Genomic DNA, 25,800 nt, shown 5'->3' with positions numbered 1-25,800 from the left:
TGCAGGGAGTGGAACAATACAAAGTCTACCAGGTTCCTCTGTCCCCCCCTCTTCCTTTTGACTGCTAACCAGCCTCTAATTGTCATGCAATGAGTCCTGAAGAAACAAAGGGCTTGATGGGCTTTACTGCACCCCAGGATCAGATTATTGTTATTAGGATCCCTGTGAATATTTGCTCTTGGGCTCTTTCTTGTCCCCTCTGCCTGACTGCTACCAGCTTGTTGTAGCTTTATTTTAAGGCTTGCGCCGACAGCAGTGTGCAGAAACAACTTGGGCTTTTTAACAGAGATGTGAGTCTGTGTGTGTGTGTTTACCAGCTGAGCCATGGGCTGCTGTTATTGTTAGTCTTCGGTGATGGATAGCTGGAAATGAAGATGAGTTCTGCTCCAGGTGGAAATGACATATTGTCTTGCAGAATGCCTCTGTGACATTTTGTCACTGTTTTGTGTAACAATAGAGTAAACCAAGGCTGTTTGGCACAGTTGTTGTAGTTTGGGTTAGTGAATATTATTTTTTTTATTTTTTAACAAGATAAGTGAAGTTTTCAAATAATATTAGGTTTCAATAATGACAAGAACATGCTGCTAATCTAGAGGCTGTTGTGTGAAAGAAAAAGGTTTTGCTAAAGATTCCTCGTTAACGTCCACAAACTATTAGCCTCCAGTCAGATTTCATGTTAATCATAATTGTTGGGCTGTTCGGCTTTAACTGTAAGATGTACCAATTTGGTTTTCTTTCACTGCAAAGAATTGCTAATCAGTGCAAAGACAGAATAGTTTGTAGAAGAAGACTTAATAAATGTATGTACAAGAACAAAAGGTTTCTTGCTGACACTTTGAAGGAATTTAATATGTGCACATTTGTGCACATTTCTTATTTTTATAACACAAATAAGGCAGCTCCTTGTGTTTTAAGTTGTTAGTTTAGGATAACTGTTCCAATGTCAAAGCCAAAAAACATTTTGTATTTAAGTGTTTTTTGAAGTATACATCAGACCTAATTTTCTGTATTTTGTGCAGAGCCCTTACGTTAGAACCGCTATCTTGACACGGAGCTAAAAAGATGCTTACAAGATACCCAGTGCAGTTTATCAGACACAAACACATCTGCTTCTGGTAGCTTGGAATTGTGCATTGTAATGAACTGATGCAGATGGTCATAGGGAGAGCTGATCTTTATTCTGCGGCTAGGGAAATACTGTAGGGAATCTGGACATCTTTGCTGTTGTTGGGGCTGATTTTAGTGTGGCCAGGCTCTAATCTCTATAAAAAGGGCCATTTCATGTAGAAACAAAGTCCTTTGCTCTGTTCATAACTTGAATGAAGGTTGGCCCCTTATGCCCAAACAAAAAAAAAGATTAGTAAATATAATGTTCATGAGATTGATTGTCACTTTGAATTAAACAGGAGAAGGGTTTGCCTTCCTACTCTTTAGGTCCAAGTAGCAAAACATTTTTTTTTAATTCAAAAAATGGCTTTGGTTTTGCCAACCCTAAATAGGATGTCTGTTCCAGAGTTACAACTCATAAATGCCAACATGTGCTTCTAATTATCAGTTTATTCCGGCGCTGGATAGGTAGAGTTTCCCTGAGAGGAGGTCTGCTAATGGAGCCAAGGCCAGGCAGAGGCACGGTGGATTGAGTGACAGTTCTCCTCTCTCCTGTTCGGCCGGGCAGATGGAGAGGTGTTAAAATGTTGATTAATTGTTTATGGTCACCTGTCTGCTTTGTCCTTCAAAGCTGGGGGGGTGATTGAAGTTGGCCTCGGAACTCTGCCCGACTCTGACGGGGGACTGAGCGCAGGGTGGCGAGTGGCGTGCCCGTCACGTTGGCGTGCTGGCCGCGGTGCAGGGTAGGGAATATCTTCAGGCTTATGTCAAACACCGGCAGGCCATTGTAAAACAGATTCATTCTGAAGCCGGGATCATCGCCGCCGAACAATTGCGTGCCTTCTCCTCCTCATTGCCAATTCTGCACACTGCGCTAGCTGCAGAAATAATGTGTTGTGAACTGCAGCGCAGTCACAGGCGTCTTCTCCCCTGTTGTGACACAGCGCTGTTTCTGCAAGTCATGCATTCCATAACACAATTAAAAACCTTTTGTTTTAAGTAAGTGTCCTTATAACTGGAGTGTTGAGTATTTTGTGCAACTTTTCATTTTCCTGCTGGGAAAATTAACATCTTAATGAGCCTGTTGTTTACCCCCAAATTCAGGAGATTGTATTCAGGCGTGTTACATTCTGAAATCTGTAATTAAAATTGAAATAAAGGAAAACAAATATCCAGCAGTGATCAGATTAATTCAGTTAGAATAAACTGTTTACTTGGTGCTTTTGCCAGGACTGTTTTCCTCCCCCTTTTTTTACAGACCTTGCCTTCTCTGGAAGAGTACTGTGTTTGCGTGTTGTACCTAATCTTTTGTGTGAACTAGTTTTTATTAGTTTTACATTTTCACAAATGGAGGACAAAATTCCAAATGTTTATTCAAGAACAAATCACCTTCAAGTCTGCAACCAAAGGACCCCGATCCAGAATCAGACGGAGGCTCTGTGCAATAAGAATTTGACAGCACCTCAAACCTTCATCTTTCCTGTTCCCTCAGTACATCATGGATCCAAGGACAAGAGAGCTCCCCAGTTGTGAAAGAGCTCTCCGCGGCATCTACACAAGTTCTCATTTGCCTGGTTCTGGTGTGCAGCGATCATGAAAGAGAACATGTAATTCATCTGCTTTTCCTTAGAAATATTGCATTCAGTTTTTTTTTCTGTCTCCTTGCGTTCCACAAATATAATGGGAAGATTTATTTGATCAAAGCATTTCGATTTCTCCAGAGACTCTGGGTTAGAAGACGATTGCATAGAGATTTAACTACAAAGAGTAAATTCACAAGAAAACAGCAACACAACTGTCTCCGAAGATTTCATTTAAATATCTGTGTTAAATAGCCTCTTAAGGACGAAGCTAGCTACAACACAGTATATTAAAACCTTAATGACTGCGAAGGGAGCATCTTCAAAACTTTATTATGTGTTACCATGGAAATAGAAGCCTCAGTATCTTAATCACTAGTTTATTTCAGGATGGTGGAAGTGAAATGTCTATTGCAAGTTGCTCTTTAAAATTGCTGTCCTTTGCCAGTCTTCAAACCTTATATTACTTTATTTTGTTACAAGGTACAAAAACACTGCAGTCATGGAAATACAATGCATTTAAAATGTAGATAATAGATATACAGAGTGACTTAACTGAGATTCATGCTCTAAATAGGGTACAAAGTAGTTCATTAGTAGTGGTAGAAAGCACAATAATGAGAAGGAATTATAGATTACATAAAGTTGAGAACAATAGTTGTACAGTTAATTAGTATGTTATTCAAATCTCATTGTCTGCTGTCCGAGAATAATGGTGATATTATATTTGTGAATTGTTTCATGAGCTGTCATCAGTGACCCTGTTTATAATGTGAAAGTATTCTGAATGGTAATGAAAAGACAGCAACTTGAACAAAGTAATAGTTTTTTCTGAAATTCAAAGTATGTGCTAAGATAATATTCTAGGTGGATACCCTTTGCCTTAACATTTTATGAAAAATAATTTGATTTTAATTTTTTTCTCCATTAACTATTTGAAATCCTTGAAATGTTAGGTGAAATTGTCAGATTTCACCAATGAGTAAAGATAATTAATACTTGAACTCTCCTGTAGCGAAGCAATGCTTTCTGGTAGAGTTTCACAATAATGGTTGACATAAAAAAATAAGACTAAGGTAACATGTGGGAACAGGTGTTTGGCCGCTCTGAAGTTCATCTAAATCTTTTTGAATTTAATTAGCTTTTTCTGCAGTGGTTTCTTGTCTGCAAACCTGAGTAGATTCCTAACTATACCAGAATCTAAATTCTTGACATATTGATTTATATCATTATATCAATGATTATGTCAGTGAAGAGCAGTGGTCCTAATAAAGGTCCATGCAGCACTCCATTCAGCGCATTGCCCCAATGTGAACATTCCACCTCTATCTGTAAGTGTAAAGTGATAGCTGTCTGTGATGCTTATGTATGAAAATAGATCACAGGTATCCAGATGTGTTTTTCCTATTTGTTCGTTTAAAACTGTAGCACAAAGCATTTTTGGTATTCTAATTATACATGACATGCTGAACCCAATCTGTGTTTTTGCTTCTGTTCCATACAACTGTTCCAATTTTATTCTCCAGGAATAAAAGTGAAGTGGTGGCTTAGGTGTCATTTTATGAAACATGGTGTTATAGTTGTTTTAACGGCAGTCTAAATTTAAACAGCTTAAAACACAATTATTTAAACGTTTTAGTTTCTCTTGTGCTTTTACGTTTGTTTCATATTTCTCCATCTTTATTATAGAGTAGGACAAAATTTTATAGTTCTCCAGTGCAAGGTGTAAAAATGTGAAGTTCCAAAAAGAAGTAGCATTTTTCTTTATTTCAATAGAAAGTAGCTCTTGGCACGGAACTGTGAGAAGCATTGTTTAAAGTATTTAGAATACTAATTGTTCCTATGAGATGATGAAGGAAACACAAGTTATTAAGTGTTTACAGAGAGAAGTTGAAAAAAGGTATATGATGATTTTTTATTTGTCTTTGCCTGAAACGCTCCTTTTTAACAAATCCCGCCGAGTGAGGTGGACACTCTAAATTAGGCAAAAAATCTAACTGAACTTGATTAGCATAAATTAAATTATAATTCTATATTAAAAGCAGAATTATGGGTCCACTGTCAGAACATATCTGTCATGCAGACTCTTACACCTGGGCGTTAAAGAAACATTGAACTTCTCTTCTGTGGAGCTCTTTCCCTTGTGAACGGGAAAGTACCTGAAGGAAACCCAGGACTTTTATCTGAACCTCAATCCTCCTTAGAAATATTTGTAATATATGTATGTGTGCCTTGTTTCTGCATTTGTGTGGAATGGGAATAAATAGAATTAAACACGAAAAGAAAGGATTAAACCTAAAACCCTTGTACATCTTTGTGAAGCCTAATGTGACATTCCAGTGTACTGAAATATGCATTATTGCTACTGCTGGCAAGGTATGTTCAGGTCTTTCTTGTTCTGCGGATGAGTTATGGCCTAATAAAGGAGAAAAAGGAGGGGATTAAAGTTGATAGGTTTAAGTAAAAGGCCACTGATTCTGTTTGGTGCGTTTATCTGCATGTAATCAGCAGCTACCTCCATTTCCACTGCCAATTTCAACTGTATTGAAGTGATAAGATGGCTTGAAGGAACATCTGCATTCCTGGCTCATTGTGTTGTTGATGGTGCAAGAAAAAGGGATGAGTTAACATGAATCTTAGAAGGCTGTTTAACCTTCTGTTCTCCTCTGGAAATGTAGATGTAATTACATTTGCAGCTAAAAAGGCTTATTCACAGTTTGTACAGTTTAAGGATGCAAATGAAGCATTTTGTGAGCTGCATTGCCCGGAGGAATGTGCAGGAAAGCAGAAAAGATTTGTGGGGATTAGTTCCACAGGTTTCTTTATTATGTAAAGACTGAAGCTTGAATAAAATTGAAGGGGATAGGTGAGTTGAGAGATTTTTTTGAGTCATCTTTGTGCCTCAATTACAAGAATTTTCTCTTTTTGCCTTTTTTTTGTGGGGGGGAGGGACACATCACACAGCGTGGAATGCTATCTGGTGACTGTGAGTTCTTAACACCAGGAAGATGCTTGCTAGACCCCCCACAAGCCAATTTGTTTGTTGTAAACAGAAGGCAGAGCGGGGGAAAGTGAAATTTATGAAGAAAAGGGGTTTGAGTTGTCAAAAGTCACAATGTTGTACGGAATCGGTTTGTTGGACTCTTTGCATCTGATGTATGTGTTTTCCTATTAAATTATGATCTGGTGTGCAATTTATGATTCTCCTAGCTAAGTTTTGGTGTAAAAACATACCAATGTCAAAAAAGGAATGATATAAAAGCAACAGCAAAAGACATAGAATTAAGGTTTTGTTAAGAATTTCTAGTTAATTAGGAATTTAAATGTCCATGTATGCATTTTATCTGTGATGGATCAGTTGAAATATTTTGCTCTCAGTGCCTTAGGTTTCAAATACATTACTTGCAGTAGCCATGAGGTTTCCTAGAATCCTACAGGCTAATGGCCTAAAATACTTTAGTACCTAATTTCTTAATTTTTGAGAGTATATGTAGGTTAAGGGTAGCTGACTGTATTATAGTACTTGTATCATATTTTTAGCATTTATGTATAATGGATTCTTGACAAAGTCCCATATAATTTTACAAACATTTTTGTGACATTTTTCATTTAGTTGGATTAAATCTGCAGTTTGGAACACTTTAATAATGTCAAAGCAAATGTCAATAGTAAAAATATCACGGCCAGATTTGCTAAAACCTGGTTCTGGTCCTCTTATTAGAGGCCTGAGGCCTAATTACTGCAGGCAGGAAGTGATATCGTTCTGCATCACAAGAACAACAAGAATGAAGAAAGGGACTTTTTTCACAAAGGTCTTTCACCCTTAAGGGGTGTAAACAATCATTCAAAGCACAATAAGAGAAATCACTCAAAATAATATTCATGCTTGTGTCTTCATTAATATATGCATGGACCAACTTTATCTGAATGGTCACCCTTGACAACCTGTGTGACTGAATACTAAGCATAACATGGAGCATCCTCAAAAAGTGTTATGTTGTACCTGTCGTGTCAGTGGTCCAACAAAAACGATTAATTGCCCAATTTTTCAGAGTTTTTTAATATACCATAGCAGAAATACCTTGCACCATCAAAATCTCTAGACGTTTCTGGAAAATGTTTTCATCCTTTAACCACTTGGTCTATAATCTGTTATAATGGTGATTTACCCCCTTATCTGATTTTAGTCCTGATTTACACTCTGCGGACCAATAGTAATTGGTCATAGCCACTAAATTAGCAGTCATGCAGTGGAAAGCCTAGCACAGACAGCTATGTCAAAGACTATGACTGTAGCCTGCAACATAGCACAGTTAAGATCTTTTTAATTATATCTGGATAGTCTTTTTTGCTTTTAAGATTGTCAAAATGTCAAAAAGTAATTAAGCTTCCTCACTCTCTTGCTCCAAGCAAAAACATGAATTTATTTAGTGAAAGGGGAACACAGAGAATCGTGTCGTGTGCCATGACAACAGCAAGCACAATGCTGTGGCCTTCTTCACAGGAGCAGCAGTCACGCACGTGTTTGTTTTAATTAAAGGGCCTGTTTACAGCGTGGGTCTTTCCAGTCTGTACAAAAGGGGGGAAATGGGGGTTTTATAAACAATTATTGTTCTGCTTTCCTGTAAGTGTGAATGCTCAGCTGCTGTCTAATATGTTTCTGTTGTAAAGTTAAAGCCTTCATTATCTCCACAGGCAGCAGAAGGTGTCACCTTCATTGGACCTGACACACATGCTATTCAAGCCATGGGAGACAAGATTGAAAGCAAATTAATAGCCAAGAATGCTAAGGTCAACACCATTCCTGGCTTTGATGGGGTGGTCAAGGTGAGGCGATTCTGTTGGATGTATACTAGGGTCCTTATGTTTATTACAGATTTTTAAATGCCCTGCAATGGTCACACAGGAGGAAGTGCTGTATATAAAAGTGCTGTGCACAAAATTAAAAAAGAAAAGTTATAAAAGTGTCCATATCTTTTTACAGTGACCAATTCCTATATATAACTTAATCATGGGTGATGGGGGAAATGGGATGCTTTACATTATTTTATCATTTGTGTTACGATGATTTGTGTGGTTGAAGGTACAGTTGTAATCAGAGTTGTCAGTGTCATAAAGAAGTTGCATGGTATTTAAAAGAATGGTGAAGAAATATTTTTTCCCTGTTGCTGGTGTTACACTGTTACAGAGCTCATTGCAGCATTTGATTAGTTTGAGGCAGGAGAGGTTTGCTTTGCGTCTTACATCTCCAGCTCCTTTTGACAAATGCTGTAAAATAGATGGTAGACCAGGGTTAAATAGGTGAGCAATCAAGGAGTGAAGGAGCCTATTTAACTTTTGCTCCCTGCTCCTCTCAGAAATAAGGTATGATTTGCAAGAAAAAGGCCATTTAAAAAGTTGCCTCCTTTGCTTTAATAGCAGGGCTTTATCAGTCATCACTCCTCATACATTTTGTTCAAGAGACCCTAATTGTCTGCATTTGGCAGGTTTAACACTTCCTGACAGAGTGGCTGTTAAAGAGAAGTGTTCTCGCATAACTGTCACAGACAGGAACAAAGGATTTGCAAATCCCAATGTGTGGAGACCACTAACATTCCAGAATTGCCCTCTCCCTGCATTTACATCTCTGAGAATAAATAAAAGATGCGAAAAGAACAGAGATGGGCTGAAAGACATCATATCACAAGAAAATGGTGTTCAGCAGCACTGATCGGCTACATGAACCAAATGTCTATTAGAAATGTCTCATTAGTAGATGTAGATGTTTCCATCCAGCACACAAAAAAGAAAGGGGGCAGTCACATAACTGATGCTGCTCTCTGGAACTCTTTGAACTTAACAAGCTCTGATTTGTGGAGCAGACAAGTTAATGAAAGGAAATTAAAGTTTCTGCCAGCTTCCTTAGCCAGTCGTCTTTTTTTTTGTTTTAACTGAATATTGAAACCTTTAAAAACCTATTTTCTTAATATTTTTCACGTTGTGTTCTTTTAAGGATCCAAAGAACTGAATTTTTGGTTTCAGACTTTTGCTTTGTTAAAAAAAAGTTCCAAACTTTTGACAGCTTTCAGAAGGGATTGCAGTGAAAGCTTTAAAGCCTATCGGGTTTCATTTTAATGTTCATAAGTCAGCTCCTGTTGCTTTAGACACACCAACCAGCTGACAGTTCCTGCACCTAACTCCTTACACATTCCAGTTTATGCACAGTTTTTATTCTGCCAAAGCCTTTGCATAAGGCAATTTACAAACTATTAGTGAACTGCAAAAATAAGTGATATAACAAGCCCAGATAATGCAGTAGTTCACTCTAACCCAAACCCAACAAAATATAAGATGCAGAAATGCTCGTAGTACTGAGATCAGTCATAGAATTTATATGTCATATAATAAATAATTTCACATCAATGATACAGCATAGGCTATGATATACATGATGCTTAGTTTGTAGTTGTGGAACTTTTGAAGAAACAGTGTAGAAGTACTATATTTAAACAGTTTTGGAGACCTCCAGATACTGAAAATGCACACTGTTTTGTAAGCAAATGCCTGCAGCGTGTATCTTTCCGAAATGTATAAGCACTTATAATAAAAATAATAATAATATTCATCCATTGACTTTTCTGAAGCACGGATGCTGTTTTTTGTGCTTGAAAAGTTGTGTGCATCCTATCAATGTGAAGTTGCACTTGTGAAGTTAAAACTTCAGGAATTTTGTTGGTAGTATTATTTCATAATTTGGTGTTCTGTGGAATACTAAAAGGTACTTGGTAGATGATAAAAAATGATTTTTGCATTTATAGCTAAACTAAATTGTGTTGTGAAACTGAAATGTGCATCTGTCCATCAAAAGGAAATCAGTGCTTTGTCTTGCTTGTTTGTTTGTTTCCCCTGAGCTGCTGTTTATATTTAGGATCAATTTAAAAAACTTAAAACAATAGAGAATCTACTCCCCCTGCTGACAACATAGAGGACAACAACCCCAGTAAATTTTTCAGGTATTCAGGAACATGTTGGGAGTGATAAGGCTTTCATGACATTTTTGTCATACAAGAAATAAATGAAAAATAATCGGTTTCTCTTGTTTTTAGACAGCTCTACCAAAATGTGCAGAAATGTCCTGTAATTCCAGGAGCTCTTTTCAGCTGATTTTTTTTTCTTGTTGTTTTCTAGTGGTGTTGTAAAATTATAATGATGTAGAACCGGCTTTTGCAACTGATGGTATTAATTTTACATTGCCCCAAATGAAAAGGGTCAGAAGGTTGTAAAATCTAACCATAAATGAATCCAAGGAGACAGTAGAGCAATATATAGCTGCCCTGAGGACAATGTGCAAGAGCTGCTGGGATTAATGTTGACTCTCGTTTCCTGCGTCTACAGGATGCAGACCAAGCTGTCAGAATTGCAAGGGAAATTGGTAAGTCCTTGGTTTTAGCTGTTCTGATGTGCTATACATCTCTTTATGGGGGCCATGCTGATAATTCACATTACTCTTTACAGCAGTGGTGCTGCTTATTATTTGGTGACGTCTTAACAGCTATTTGTTTTATTTTAAATTTACGTACATGAAGGTTTACCAGGTGAAAAAGAAATATTCATCTGTTAGACTAAGTTTAACCCCCTAAAACTTGTGTTGCAATCTCATTGCAAGCAAGGTAGCTGGTTCTAATTTTATGTGCTGTGGGTACCATAGTTATGAGTTTGCTGTCAGACTGTGACAATTTGTGTCATTTTCAGATTAAAATTTAAAATCCAAACAGGCAGAATGTTTTCTTGTAATACACAGTATATCTTCAAGTGTTTTGATATTGTGTGCAGATTGTATTGATTGTTCTTGGTAACCTAGCTGAAAACAAACCCATTGCAGTTATTTGCACATAACTAAAGTTGGACCTATGTGTTTATATGCCAGATAACATTTGTCCAGGTCTTTAGGATGGGAAAAGGTTTCAGTGATCACAGATTTCCAGACGTTTAAATTAAAATGCACAAGCTGCTGCTGCCTCCCTCGTTTTTTGCGGAAAATGTGTTTTTGGGTGTTTTTTTTTAATAAGTGGTTATTGTCTTCAGTATTATATTGGACATATGGTCAGCTGTCATGTTCACATGACCAAATGATCAAAGCCTGAACTTCTGTCTAATTGTTCCCCACTGATAGGCTACCCCGTCATGATCAAGGCATCAGCAGGTGGTGGAGGGAAAGGCATGAGGATAGCCTGGGATGATGAAGAGACCAGGTGAGACCCTGTCCAAAAATCAAGCCTTGAAAAAATACCCGTTATCCAGCTTCCATCACCACTGCTGCTACCTGTCAGTGAAGAGAGATGACTGAGGAAAGGGGAAACGCAGTAGAGCTTCTCCAGATTTCATAGCTCTGCAGCCTTTGGAACTTTTATCTCAGCAGATTCATGTCGAGTGCCACAACGGTGTCCTTAGTGTTTCAAAGCTGAAATAGAAATAGATTCCAAGGTTTGTGTTACTTGTACGTGCTGCTGAATTGCGTTTGCAACAAGAAGTACAATGTAAAAGGTGGTAAAAATGTACCAATCAATAGCAAAAAGCAATTGAACAATAAATGGGTTCAGTAGTTACTCCTGCACTAATCTGTATTGAGTATACTCTCGACACTGCACTTTTTGTTGTAATTAGCTATAATTAAGGGAGGCAGTATCTTAGCCTGACTTTAATTTGTGAAGTCCTTGCAAATTTCGATGAGAAGGGAATTTTGCTTGTTTCTGGCACTTCCTAAACATTTGGCAAACATTGCTATTCATTACTTTTGCAAAACTTAAAACTCTGTCCTCCGTTCACTGCAATCTGTTCATTTTCTGAACCGGTGAGCTAATCAGCGCTGTTTGGAGAAAAGCCTTGAAGGTTGGTGGAACATGAACGCTGTTCCGCAGTGAGTGTCTCACTGCTTATCGATGGAGGCACATCCTCCCGACCGGAGGTAAAGTCGTATAATGGGAGCGTGGAGCTTAAGGGCCTTCCCTTAGCTTTGGGACTGTACCTTTTGCAAAGCTGTCTTGGCAGGGGGGAGCAGTGCCCCTCAGTTGAATTTTAATTTGATAAATTTTACCGCCAAAAAAAAGTTCAAAGGGGTCTGTAAGATGGAGAGTGTTGGGGTGGTCCTGTGGGCTGGAACAGGCAGATGACTGGTGTAAACAGAGCCCAGCAGGCATGTTGTTTTTGTTTACACTGTTGGAGAGGGTGCCATTAGACCAAACAGCTAGCGTTGCTTCACATGTTAGTGAAAATCACTGGAATGCCATTCACTCCTGTTTGTCACTGTTTACACAGAGCCAGCTCTCCCAGATGGTCCCTTTTCCCAGCTTTCCTTTTTTTTCCCTCCCTCTCTCCTCTGCCTTCATTAAATCGTCTCGAAGCAGACGGCGTGAAAACTGGGTGGTGAAGGAGCAGAAAACAATTTAGTGGCATTTAAAGACAAAGTGCTCCCATTTGCATTTGCTATCTAATCCAATCTAATCTTGAGCTACATTTTTAATTTGCAAATTCAAAAGAGCTTAAGAGAGGAGGCTAGTCTTAATTAGGTTAGTTATCTGTAGTCTGAATGGATAAAGTACTCACACTGTGGCTGTTTCAAATTAACCTAATTGGATTTTTTCATAGCAAACTTAACGAACAAGGGAAAAAAAACAACAAAACGCATAAAAGGAGAATGTATCGTTTTTTTGTGCTGGTGTTCACTGAAGGGTTCTCTGTTAGTCATGGTCAAGTTCCCTTTCCTGCTATGTCAAAACAAACGGCGTACCCAAGCAGCTAATTAAAGGGAGACTTCACTGGGCCAGTGGAGTGGTGCTGAGTTAGAGCCGGTGGACAAAGGATTGCAGCTGAGGACCCCCTTTTTTTATTTCAAGCTGACCCATTCTCCCTTCACCACTTTCTGATGTCTTCTCGGAGTTGGTGGGCTGATACCCAAATGATAGCTATTGTCAGCTGCCATTGCAGCTCATGAAAGCCTGGGAAGAGAAGGCTCCCATCTGCATTCACAAGGCCATGGGGCTGGATGGGAGTGATAGCATCTCTTTATGTACTTATGCACATGCATAAATCGATACACACATGCTTGAAGGGTCCAGTCATATTTAAAAAACAGTGCATCTCCTTAGAAGAGTAGAATTCAGCCTCCTTGGTAACTGCCTGCAACATCCTCTACTGGTGAGCAAGAGAAGGCTGCCATACATACTGTAGCCGTCTTCATTCCTGCTCTAGACAGCTCTTATCAGTCTCTGGCAAAACAACAACTTTAGGACAAGTCTGCTCATTTTAATATGACTGGGATCTGCATGCATTTGCAGTGTTCTTATTTAGGCTTGTTCAGCTGTGTGCAAGTTAAAAGAGGCCTAAAACGACATTTCAGTATCCAGGTTCTGTGCTTAACTGGTTTTCATGTTATTGTTATGTAAGTGAACAAGTATTCTTACTAAAATCTAGCGCAAAAGTATCATTCTTCATCTGTGGAAAATAAAGCAAATAAGTGAAGAAAGATGTGAAGACGGGGGTTTGAATTTAATCTTTTCTGTAGGGGGTTTAGACTTCCAAGTCACAAGCAGGGGTTTATGGCAGGAAAGGGGGTTAACTGATAAGGATTGCAGATGCCAGCTAGGAACCCCCCTGGGTGTAATGTTAAACTGACCATTTGCCCAGAACATCGTAAACTGGCCAAATACCATGAACCCCCCTCTTTACCATCATACCGAGTGACGTCAGAAACGGAGAAGAAAACACTATATAACCCAAAAGTTTGTAACAGTACGTTGAACAATACTTCGGTTTTGTTGTTTCTTGCGGGAAACAAGACTTCGGCTTTATTGTTCCTTGCATGCAATAAACTCATCTGTTTCACTTCATCTCGGGATCAAGAACCTTATTTCTTCTGTTACAACAAATTTGGCGTAGTCGGCAGGATGCTCCAGAAGGCGCAGAACTTCCCATCGGCAGGAGAGACGGTCAGCGCTCACATTACAAAGAGGTAAGGACTCCTCTTTTTAAAAAAAAAAGTCCCGACTCTCTCTGACCGATTGGGAAATCTCTGCTCCCTGCGAGAATCGCCCGAGATGACGGAGTAAACGTGAGTTTCTGAATTCCTCTGGCCCGGGGAAGGCACCGGTGTATGTAATGGGTTGTTTGCTGTAAGCCCAGAATTTGGTCTGGCAGGGGTTCCGCGGTATTGTGTACAGGCGTTCGAAGCTGGTGTATGCCTTAATTGCGCGTGGAGTTTTGAACGGGTTTTGGACCCTTACCGTGAAGTCAGGACTGGTGTGGGTCTTAATTGCACCCGGAGTTCTGAAGGTCAGAACTGGTTTGGGTCTTAATTGCACCCGGAGTTCTGAGGCTCTGAATCGGTGTGGGCCTTAATTGCGCCCGGGGTTCTAGAGCAAGTGGTGCATTAAATGCACGTAGTTCAGGACTGGTGTGGGTCTTAGTTGCACCCGGAGTTCTGAAGGTCAGAACTGGTGTGGGTCTTAATTGCACCCGGGGTTCTGTGGCTCGGGATCGGTGTGGGCCTTAATTGCGCCCGGGGTTCTGGAGCTGAGTGGTGCATTAAATGCACGTATAATCCAGGATTGGTGTGGGCTTTAATTACGACCGGGGTCCTGAGATTAGCTACGCCTTGATCGTGCACAGATTGGCGTGGCGTGGTTTTTTTTTGTTTTAAAGGAAGCAGGAGTGGAGGAGATATATGTATGTATGTTTTTGGTGTTTTCCTTGTTTGTGAAATACATATACACACGCACGACACTAACATAAACACACCTCATAATAAAAGAGCAAAGCATTAAGTAGCAGGATTTAAAGGACGTTGAGACCCGAGAATCGCCCTGATTGAGCTCAGTGCGTAAGTCCACCCCGGGGCAAAAGCAGCGATGCTGGCGTTCTGGGGATGGTGAATTACTGATCAAGAAAGGGGGTTTTCGAGGTCTCGTTTCTTACCTGTGAACAGTGCGGTGTAAATCCTCTCTAAAGTCTCTGAGAGGTATTTAGATCCGGAGGTAACAGACGCCCTTGGCTGAATGAGTGCAGGAATGCACAGGTTTTTCAAGTGAAAGCATCCCCTTACTGTATGAGCTGTTACATCACACACGACAAAAGTAAAAGAGACCGAACATGTGTGCTAACTGATGGTTTGAGAAAGTGGTGGAAGGGTCCATTTATATATCGGAAAAGTGTAAGTTGACGGAAAAGAAGGAGAAAAATATGGGAAAAGCTGTGTTTGTCAGAGGGAATTTGGGGCGAAGACGCCTGTAAAGAAAGCATATGAGTATTGATTGGCAAAAGCACAAGCATGTAGCTCCCACCCTGGTGCACGGCCGGCACCAGTGGTGGCAGATACATGAGAAAAAAAAAAGAAATTGGGATGTGATTTAAAAGTGTGTTTACGGGGAAAACAAAAAACCCGGAAGAAAAGATACTTTACTCGCTACGAAAGAGTATAGAAAAAAAAGCTAAAAGAGGCAGTACAGGAGAATGAGAAACTAAAGAAGGAATTAACTCCTGGTCACGCTGCACTGGTTAATGTGCTACAGCCGGCGACTAAGTTATGTCCTGCTCTCCCACAGGGGAACAAACAGGCAGGAAACGAAAATAATTGGGATCAATTCCCTCAGTGGCCATATGGAGAAGGGGGGTCTGATTGGGATAACACTTGGTATGAGTGTGATAAAGACGGATCAGGGTCTCCCCTGTTAGAGGGAGGGCGCCCGCAGATCTGTACTCTCACTCGAAGTGGGAAAGGACTTGATGTAGCAGGGGCTGGCGCCGTTGATGACAGCGCCACTCTAACACTGTCTCGCACCCCGTCGAGGGGGTCTGCAATCGCACCTACCTTCCCTGATTTCCCCCATACGATCAAATCCAAAACCGTAAGATATTGACCGGTGGGCTAAAGTACCGCACCCGAAATTAGAAATGCAGCGAACCTGGAGTGCGCTTCAGGAATTAAAAGGATTCATGTAAAAGTAAAACAAGAATACAGCACATTGTATTACGAAGAGAAAAATATATTCTCGATGTGTATGTGTGTTTTATGAATTTGTGTGCCGGCATGTATGTGTGTAACTGTGAGTTTTGGTCTACTAAATGACGGTGTGAGTGTGTTTAGCCAGCGGGACTGGCTAGAGACGTAACTAAAGAGACTTGACGAAAATCAACTTAAGGAGATTGGAAAATATAAGAGCGTCTGAAACGTATAAGTACAGTACAGGTGGACGTAAAAGTAGTTAAACAGTTTTTGTATTATTTTAAATTATTATAAATTGTAATTTATACAATTAGTTGTAATAGTGGAAACAATTTGGTTTTATTCGAATGTCTCGAAACCAGACATGCTGAAACGCTGTAGGTTTAGAATTGAGACTGGGGAGAATAACGTCTTGTGAGAAAATCTGTTTACCTAACAATTAGATCCTGTAAATCCCTTGTAGCCTCCCTAAGTCTGTCCCAGTCCAGTGGATAAAAATGTACTGTTAATGGAGTGTTGGTTTTTCTGTAGGGGATACTGGAGCACTACTGTCCTGCTTGTTTCACTCCTCTGTTCAACAGTGTACTATAGAGCAATGTATATGGGAAGATGGCAGGAGGCCACAGGAGTATTGGGACAGCAAGTTTTACTTGCCGAGTGCCAGATTTTAATGGGTGGTTTGATCCCAGATCTATTGGGTTGAAATATTATGCATTACAAAGAATGACTATGCAGAACAGGGTATCACGTGGCTTCAACTGGCTGTGATCACTCAGTATGTTGATGGTATTCTGAGTGCTTCCCCTGACGAGGAAACCCACAAGTCTGAGTTGCTTCAGCTTTAGAGTGTCTAATAGAAGCAGTTATGATAAGGCCCTTTTGTGTCTAGCATTGTGGAATTTTAACAGGGCCTGGGTAATATGTTTTTTACAGGGTGAGCACAACTCTTAACAGATCTGCTTAAGGGGGGAGTGCAGTACAAGGACAAGATTGCCTTGGTTCCTGCAGCAAAAGCCGCCTTTAATAATTTGAAACAAGTTCTCTTACAGGTGCTGAGACTGGGGTTTCCTCAGAGGGATCAACCATTCCTTTGTATTATTGCAAGTAGCTGACAGAGGCCACCCAAGGAGCCCGCGAGCAGGTCCTGGAGGCGTGGGGACCACCACCTGAAGGAGGGCACAACCTCATCCCAGGAGAGTGGGTGTGGATCAGGAAATTTCCTTCACAGGTTCTCCAGCCCAGGTGGGATCCAGATCCTGTTGACAACCGAGTCTGCGGTTCGAGTGGAAGGAAAAGATCGCTGGATCCATGCGCCACACTGCCGACGAGCCTCATCCCCATTTACAGACTCAGAATGAAATCATTTCTGTCAATAATGATAATTGTTGCTGTAGAACTATGTTCCGCAGGGATTAATGATCATCTCTCCCACAAAGGAGAACATGGAATTAATTCCTTTTTAGGCCTCTCCTATCTGACAGCTAAGAAAACCAACCAAAGTGCCTGCTGGGTGTGTGCAGCATTACCCAAATATGTACAGGAAGGACTTCCTATGGGAGCCATTCCTTGGCGTCTCGAGGAAGTCATAGGCATGATCATTTGGAGGGATAATTTAGGAGATTTTAATATGACAAACTATGGGGGTTGCCATAACACGACTTTAACCTGCACAACATTACAGTATCTACAGGAGCGAGGCTTAGAGCCCACGAGTTTCACAGGCTCTTACGCTCCTAAATATAACAGAAGCCATACACCACCATACCTGACTCTAAATAAGGAACGTGAGGGAAACATATGTTTTCAGCACACTAATGGTCTGCACTTGGTTGGATGGAGTCGTTGCAACCTTACCATCGCTGCAAATATATCCACCTCTACCTTCCAAATTCCAGGATGGGATCGGCACACCCCACAATTCGGTATAAGTTTCTTATTTTCAGAGGCATGGGGAGCGCCAAACGGAACATATTTCATTTGTGGAAAACGAGCCTACCCATGGTTGCCAGCCCAGTGGTCTGGCTCATGTTATTTAGGATATGTGGTTCCTCATATCCATGTTCAAACCCACACCCCCTTCGGACCTAACCACAGACCACAAAGAAAATTGGCTGATTGGGAATATTATTTAGGTATAATATTTCCACAAGCCGGCATGAACTTTCTGAGTCGAGAGTTAATTCAAATGGCTTCGACTTTAGAAGAATTAGCAAATTCTACCTCATCTAGTCTGAAGGCTGTTAATGATGAGATGGTAGCCCTCAGAACAGTGGCCATGCAGAACCGACTAGCTTTAGATTATGTACTGGCGGCCCAAGGAGGAACTTGTGCAGTAATTGGCACTGAATGCTGCACATATATCCCTGATAATTCTGAGCACATCTCAGATCTGGCCCAACACATTTACAATGAGGGACAGAAATATCAGGACTATTATACTGAAAATTGGGGAATTGGGTTTTGGGTAAAGTCTGTGTTTGGAGCCTGGGGTGGAACCTTTTTATAGTGTTTATCTGTAGGAGTAGTATTGTTTATATGTATAATTGTAATCATCACGTGCACAAAAACATGTATCACATCTTGCCATAACCGTGGAACGTACAATGTCATGGCAATACATACCTGTTCGCCAAGAAAGGAAAGATCTGCCCTGACATTGTATGTATAAAAATAGGCTACACTGACGTATGCCATATTTTATAAGGGGGGAATGAAGAAAGATGTGAAGACGGGGGTTTGAATTTAATCTTTTCTGTAGGGGGTTTAGACTTCCAAGTCACAAGCAGGGGTTTATGGCAGGAAAGGGGGTTAACTGATAAGGATTGCAGATGCCAGCTAGGAACCCCCCTGGGTGTAATGTTAAACTGACCATTTGCCCAGAACATCGTAAACTGGCCAAATACCATGAACCCCCCTCTTTACCATCATACCGAGTGACGTCAGAAACGGAGAAGAAAACACTATATAACCCAAAAGTTTGTAACAGTACGTTGAACAATACTTCGGTTTTGTTGTTTCTTGCGGGAAACAAGACTTCGGCTTTATTGTTCCTTGCATGCAATAAACTCATCTGTTTCACTTCATCTCGGGATCAAGAACCTTATTTCTTCTGTTACAACAAGTAAAGGATGTTCATAAACAATTCAGTTTAAGTACAGACTGGCTGTTATTTGATAATAGGGAGGGGTATTGACCCCATCAGAAATTTTGTCCAATAAATTAATAATTACATAATTTTGAAATGTTCTCTGTAATTTCCAAAAGTGTATGAGGTCATGGCAATTAAAAAGCTCAATTTTTTTCCATGGTGTAGTTTACAAATTCACACTTCTCTGTGTACTGGGATGTGAATTAACATTTTTTTTCTCGGAGAGGAGTGGGAATGTGTTCCAAGGGGATAGCAAGAATGAGAGAAGTAATGATCCTTCCTTGCTGAGCTCCTTAAATGTATATTTAGTAACAGAATATAAACATTTGCTCAGCTAGGTATTTTTAGTGCATACATTTCTACATTGCAAAATTCTGCCTTTTACACAATACATCAATACAAAAAGCCCTGGATGTTTTGCTTTTTTCTCTAAACAAGTATGTTTGTTGGAAATATTCTAAAAACTAACATTTAATAATGGTATCTTGTGGTCAGTAGCTCTGTTGTAGACTTAGTGATGATAATACGGTGCATTGTTTCATTAAGTTTTTCATCTTAATGACTCAATGTCTTTTGATCACAAAAGAAGACCAGACCAGAAGTAATATAAAATGAGGCTGAATTCTGCCTCTTTTATTCCTTATTGTAGTATGTGTTCTTTTGCATCAGAGTTCAAGATATGGGCTTGCTATTTTTATTTATATAAATGCCTGTCGAGACCTGCGTTATGCATTGTTGTGATGTATAGATTAATTAATTAAGCATATTGATTTATGAAGAAGGATTGAAGAGTGGGGATTTTTATTTAGCATACGCTTCAGTGTGTAAAATTGTGTTAATCCAGAAACACCAATCTGAGGAATCTAGTGGAATTACTATAAAAGAATGCCTAATAAGTACATGCCTGTTGTTTTTAATCCTTTAGTTACCCAGATAAGTCAGTTTAGAACAAACTTTCATTTGCAATAACTTTAGACATGCCCATTTATACAACAGGACAATTACTGGAGAAATCAAGTACCTTGCTCAGGGATATAACAGAAACGCTGCTGCTCCTCACTTATGGTGTAGGTTTTAATCCCATGTTGTTTGACGGCTTTACATAGTGACTCAAATTGAGGTCTGTTCCTTGCAGCCTAATAGTTGTTTTTGGGGTTTTGGCTATGGCTCTTATAAAACTTTTGTTTCCTCTGTATTCAGTTAGTAATTCTGAAGGATAATTATGGTACTGGGAGCTTTTAGAAATTGAGGCTGTTTAGGTGACCACACATTTTGAAGGTGAGGTGTTCTGAAGTATGTGCAAAAATACTTATATGGTTATATATGAATTTACAATGAGTTGCATACCATATAATTAAAAATGAGTCAAAATATCATGATGAAGAATTAACTCGGAGCACCCCTTCATCTTCTCCAGAAAAAAGATGAGTTTAGAATCCCCCCCCAACAGTGATCATGATCCACATAAAGTGTGTGATACCTTGAGGTGTTGAGTTCTTTTCTTGTCCTCTATCTACTTCTTTCAAAAATAAAGACAAGCCCAGAGAAATAGCAACAATTTACAACAATAACAATATATATGTATATACACACACACACCAGTTCTGTTTAGCTAAGCACGTTTCTGCTGTTCAGCATTCAAAAATGATTGTTCTGTCTGTGCTTGCAGGGAAGGTTTTCGCTTTTCTTCCCAAGAAGCAGCTTCAAGTTTCGGAGATGACCGGCTGTTGATTGAGAAGTTTATCGATAACCCTCGACACATAGAAATACAAGTAAGTCAGTACATGGTCTGGCTAAAGTGCCAGATATATTGAGATTTATGACTTTGTCATTGAAATTTCTTCATTACCTTAAAATGTTCTTCTCATGCTTCTCATGACATTTTAGTATTATAGAATTTCCCAGTCTTGTCTATTCACTCATAACAATTGATTTGGGTGATGATGTTTTCTCCCCCTCATTTTAACAAGGTGATACAAGTGTGATGCACTGGGTGCCATCTAAGCAACTCTTGAAAAGCAGTCTGATTGATTTCATTGATCAGAGAATTCAACAGCCAAGCACCAAGGGAGTTAGGTGGGAGAACCTTGAGATTCAAGATTACTAAGATTACTCATAGCATGACTTTCATTGAAGCATTCTATTCTAAACATTTACATTTCATGTGCCATAGTCTGCATAGTCCATCATTTACAATGTAAGTACAATTGATTTTTTTACATTTGGAACGCTTGGCGTGTACAGGATGTCCATATCAGAGCCACCAGCTAAGGATCTGCGCCTGTAGCTGCAAGGTTGCCGGTTCGAACCTCAAGGCCGGCAGAGGAATCCTATTCTGATGGGCCCCTGAGCAAGGCCTTTTACTCCTAGTGCTCCAGGGGCGCCGTATAAATGGCTGACCCTGCACTCTAACCCCAAACTTCTCTCCCTGTCAGTGTCTCATGGAGAGCAAGTTGGGGTATGCAAAGAGACAAATTCCTAAAACAAGAAATTGTTTATGGCCAGTAAAGTTATCTTATCTCATATCAGTCTTTGCCGAACTGGATTTTTTATATTTGGTCTTGAATACATCTCTTTAAGCTGGCAACTCACTGAAAATGTTTTTAAGAAACAATGAAGCATTTAGATTAAAAATAAAAAATAACGCCTTTGGCGTTTTGTGTCCTTTAGTATTTATGGGGAAAGTTCAAACCATTTAAAAGATACCTTCTGCAGCCTTGCAGACAGGAGCAGGGTAGCGATGCTACTAAACGTATAACAGAGGAGAGCTGGCCTGTAATGTGAGTGATGGTACGTGAGATTATCGGACGTACTGAAGAGCCACAAGGTCCTGGCTGTTACCTGACCTGATAACAGCTTCTGAAGTGAGGCTTGCTGCAGACTCCTGACTGTGTCCCCCTGACAGACCTCTCTTGGAGAGGAAATGGAGACCATGGTTATGTGCTGTCGTCTTGTGGTTTCACTGCGGGATTTGTGATAAGGTGCAGTCAAGTCAATTGCCAATCAATATGAAAGATCGTCTATCCATCAATCCATTATCAGAAAGCGATTTATTCCTGGTGAAGGTTGTGGCAGACTGGAGCTTATCCTGGACACTCATCTGAACAGGAGGAGAGACCAGTCCACTGCTGGACACACTCTCACACTCACTCTGGCACAGGTGCACAAGGACAATTTAGAGGTGCCAGATTGCTTTACCACCATGTCTTTGGATGATGAAATGAAACCAAAGCCCATGGACAAAACCCGTGTATATCTGATAATATCACGGTGTGCATGGGGAGCGCATGGAAAACACCACACAGAAGGTTCCTCGCTCAGGAATTGAGCCCAGGGCTAAAAGATTTTGAGAGAACAAGGTTGTTTTCCTTTCCATGATGGATACTCTTGGTAGTCAAGTAGATTTCCTTCTTGGATGTATGTTAAAATGTTATCGTTTGCCTAAGTATTACTTTAGGTCCTTACTGAGCATCATAATATGAGGGTTTAGGCATGTTGATTCTGTATGCTATGCTTTATACTTCTAGTGGTTTGATTGAGGTCCAGTTCCTTGTGTCATTTCTTTTATTAGTGTTCATTGCCTTTTATGAGCCAGAGCTGTTGTCCCTAACTTTTAGAATATCATGGACATCCAATGTTTTAATGTTTATTTTTATTTGAAATATTGTTAAACTGTTTAGTTGATCCCTTCATTAATCCTTTCAGTTTTATTATAATGCACAAAACATGTCTGAAGGGAATAAATGAAAAACTCCCTGCGGTCAGTGTTTCACAGCTTTATTTTGATGGTCTCCGAGTTAATCCTTTTTACCTGCTCTTTTAAAAAAATTCTCAGAAATGTCCAGTGCTTGAAAGGGCACCTGGACACTTGATGTTAAGCGGTGAGGATTAAATTGGATCTTAAGATCTTTGAAGTCCAATCCTCTCAAATAATTTTTTCTGTCTTCTTTTGAACATACAGCAAGTAACTGACGCCATCTTTGCATGCCTTGTTTTTCAAGGTTCTTGCTGACAAGCAGGGCAATGCGCTCTGGTTGAATGAACGAGAGTGCTCCATCCAGAGGAGAAACCAGAAAGTGGTGGAAGAGGCACCTAGGTAAGACTGCTGATGCTTTCCGTTGCCCTAGAATAAGAAATGTACTAAACTGCCAAATCAAATCAAACATCCGTAGGTCTAAGGGGATAGTCCACAAGGATTTAGGAAAGTAACTTTTGAAGAGTTCTCTGAACCAGCAGCAACAAAGTAGTTGGAAATGTGGTGTACTTAAATTTTTATAATGCTAGGTAGGCATTTGGGGATACAAAATACAAGATAAGGTACAGATAAGGTCTCAGCGCACAAATGTTTTAATACCACAGGGATTTGTACTAAGAGCACTACTTTTCCTAATTGATATTGATGATCTTGAGTGTAGTAAAGTTAATAAACTTGTCAGATTTACAGATGATAACAAAAAAATGGAGAATTCAGAAAAACTAGATGCGACAAATTCAATTAAGAAAGATTTAGATAAAATTTGAGACTATGCAAACACCTGACTGGTGCTGTTTAATGTAAACAAGTACATTACATAGAGTATGAAAAGGCTACTTCTAAGGAAGATTGAGGTGTTTATGTTGACATAATTTTCATCTTCCTAACAATGAGGGGAAGCAATAAAAAATAAAAACTAAAAGTTAGAATATATAGTTAAAGGTGTGGAGTTTCCATCAAGGGATGTTATGTTATAACTGTACAATATACTAATAATACCTCATTTAGAAAATTGTTTAGAATTTAGTTGCCATGTTTTGAAATAGATGCTGCTCTGGAATAAGTCCAGAGAAGAGAAACCAGTTACATTCCAGGGCTCAAGGGAATGTCCTACACTGACGGGCTGAAGGAGCTAAACCGTTTTAATCTTGAACATTAAAGGGGTTATGAGGTGACCTGATTCAAGTATTCAAAATCCTCAAAGGTACTGACATCTTCAACCTATTGGACTTCTTCAAAGTAAACAGGGAAACACAAACTAGAGGACAGAAGTGGAAATACCTACATGGATTGCATATAAATCAAAAACATGGAAGCATCTTTACCTAAAGGGTTGTGTGTTATGGAATAAGCTATACAGCCATGTTGTTGAATCTGATACCTTTGTTTCTTTCAAGACATAGCTGGATGAGAACCTTGTCTCAATTAGCAGCTAACTACTCAACGGGCTAGATGGACTGAATGGCCTCCTCTTGTTTGTAACCTTTCTTATGCTCTTATGTCCTTTACGAGTTAGAATCACTTCTTAAAAACTGTGCATTTGGAAGACTTTCCCAATTAAATCTGTGCACTCCAGTGTAACTCACCCATTGATGCTTGACAGCTGTACCATCTTTTCACCTGTCTTCTGAAAGAAACAAGAATTAAAGTGGTGTTGTGTGTGATGGTGTGCCTTCTTGTCTGAAATTCATGGAAACAGAGGGCAAAGGAAAAGAAAACAATCCCAAAATGCTTTTGGTCTCACTCGCACCTGCTCTGCTCAGAGGAGAGTAGAACATGTGCACTGACATGGAAGAGCATGCCAGCAAACCTTTTGTTCATCTCTTGTGGGAGGTTCTGAACTGGAAAGCATTTCCAGCTTCAGATCTGGTGGGCCACCTCTGTTCTCCCTCTGAAACAAAAAAAAAACATTTTGACTGATCAGAACTCCCTGACGTTGCATTAACGGTAACCCATGACACTGAGTAAGCCCTCATTTCTGTCACTAGTCTTAAAGAGGCAATTCTGTCTTCTTTTTCATTACAAAACGTGTTTCGGGAACCCATCATAATGTATTATCAGGGTGGTACAATTGGCCTGCTGCTTATATTTGAATGCAAGAAAAAATCTGGAAAGTTGATCTGGTTGTTGACATATTTCCCACCGGAGTGCTGAACAGTGCTGAAAGTTTTGTGAGCGCTTTAATGGGATGACAATTTGTTTGGTTCCGGTGTGTTGTTGGAATTGAGTGATAAAACATTTCTGTTCATTTTTAGTTAATCAAAATGAACAAGAGATCACGGTAGCTTTTTGTGCTCAAGAAGGAGGTGATCCTGTGTGCTGAACGGCATGGGAGTCATCAGGCTGAAAGGAAGGTTGGAGTGGATTCGCGGTCACAACAGATAAGATAAAGTTTAAAGCCCTAGAGGCAGCAACACAGCTTAACATGAAAATTCAAGAATTGAGAACTTCCATTGCCTGGATAATGCACTTCATGAGAGGGGAGTGGGGTTTATCATTGTGGTGTTGTCCTAATAATTTTGCTTTAGGCTAGGTGACGTTGCATGTCAGTTTGCTTTATTCTCATCTGGAACTCCTTCCCTTCATTTCTTCCAGATACAAGGGAGGCTGCTGCGTAACTTGCATTTTGTTTTTTTAAATTCCTCTCCATTTCCCTGCATTTAAAGCTGAAAGTTTGTTTTTGCATCTTAACCAATTCTTTTTAGAAAGGTATCTTGTGCTTAGTATAAGTTCTTTTTTTTAATATCCGCAGTCCAAATGTGTGGGTGTGGCTTATATTTGGGTAATTATGGCAAAAACAAAAATAAATTGCAGCTCAGGCTCTGCTAACGTGATGTATCTCTTGCTTAGACACAGAAACATCAGTATACTTTTAGGACATTGTCAACTTGGTAGAATGTGTTGATATATAAGAACACAAGAAAGTTCACGGACATAAGGAGGCCCTTTGGCATCTAGCCCTCTTAGTAGTTAGTTGTTAAGTAATTCAAGGATCTCATCCAGATGTCGTTTGAAAGAAGCCAGAGTATTGCATTTATCAGAAAGGGTAAATTGTTCCGTACTTCAGCAACATTTTAAATACAACATATTGAGATGGATGATGTGAGTGTTATTCATTGGAGCATAAGAAGGTCTATTAGACATTTTCTCCACTCCTCAGGAACAGAAAGTAGGATGCACTCAGAGACCAGTAATTGAGACCATGGTTGTTCATTTTGTTGACTTCACAGCCTGT

General features: G+C 39.7%; 1 protein-coding gene across 4 annotated transcripts in view; it reads left to right on the top strand.

Annotated features, from left to right (window-relative positions):
• pcca (propionyl-CoA carboxylase subunit alpha) overlaps positions 1 to 25,800 on the top strand; it is a 193,249-nt gene that overhangs the window by 52,182 nt on the left and 115,267 nt on the right. For all 4 annotated transcript variants that reach the window (XM_015363424.2, XM_015363423.2, XM_015363422.2 and 1 more), the window contains 5 exons: positions 7,383 to 7,514; positions 10,062 to 10,098; positions 10,840 to 10,918; positions 20,481 to 20,583; positions 22,813 to 22,907. In XM_015363424.2, the coding sequence (XP_015218910.1) occupies positions 7,383 to 7,514; positions 10,062 to 10,098; positions 10,840 to 10,918; positions 20,481 to 20,583; positions 22,813 to 22,907 (446 nt within the window). The remainder of the gene's footprint in view (positions 1 to 7,382; positions 7,515 to 10,061; positions 10,099 to 10,839; positions 10,919 to 20,480; positions 20,584 to 22,812; positions 22,908 to 25,800) is intronic.

Source organism: Lepisosteus oculatus, chromosome 15 (genome assembly GCF_040954835.1).
Source record: "Lepisosteus oculatus isolate fLepOcu1 chromosome 15, fLepOcu1.hap2, whole genome shotgun sequence".
Lineage (NCBI taxonomy): Eukaryota > Metazoa > Chordata > Actinopteri > Semionotiformes > Lepisosteidae > Lepisosteus > Lepisosteus oculatus.
The sequence above is the reverse complement of the archived record's forward strand: the minus strand, read 5'-3'. Positions and strand labels throughout refer to the sequence as shown.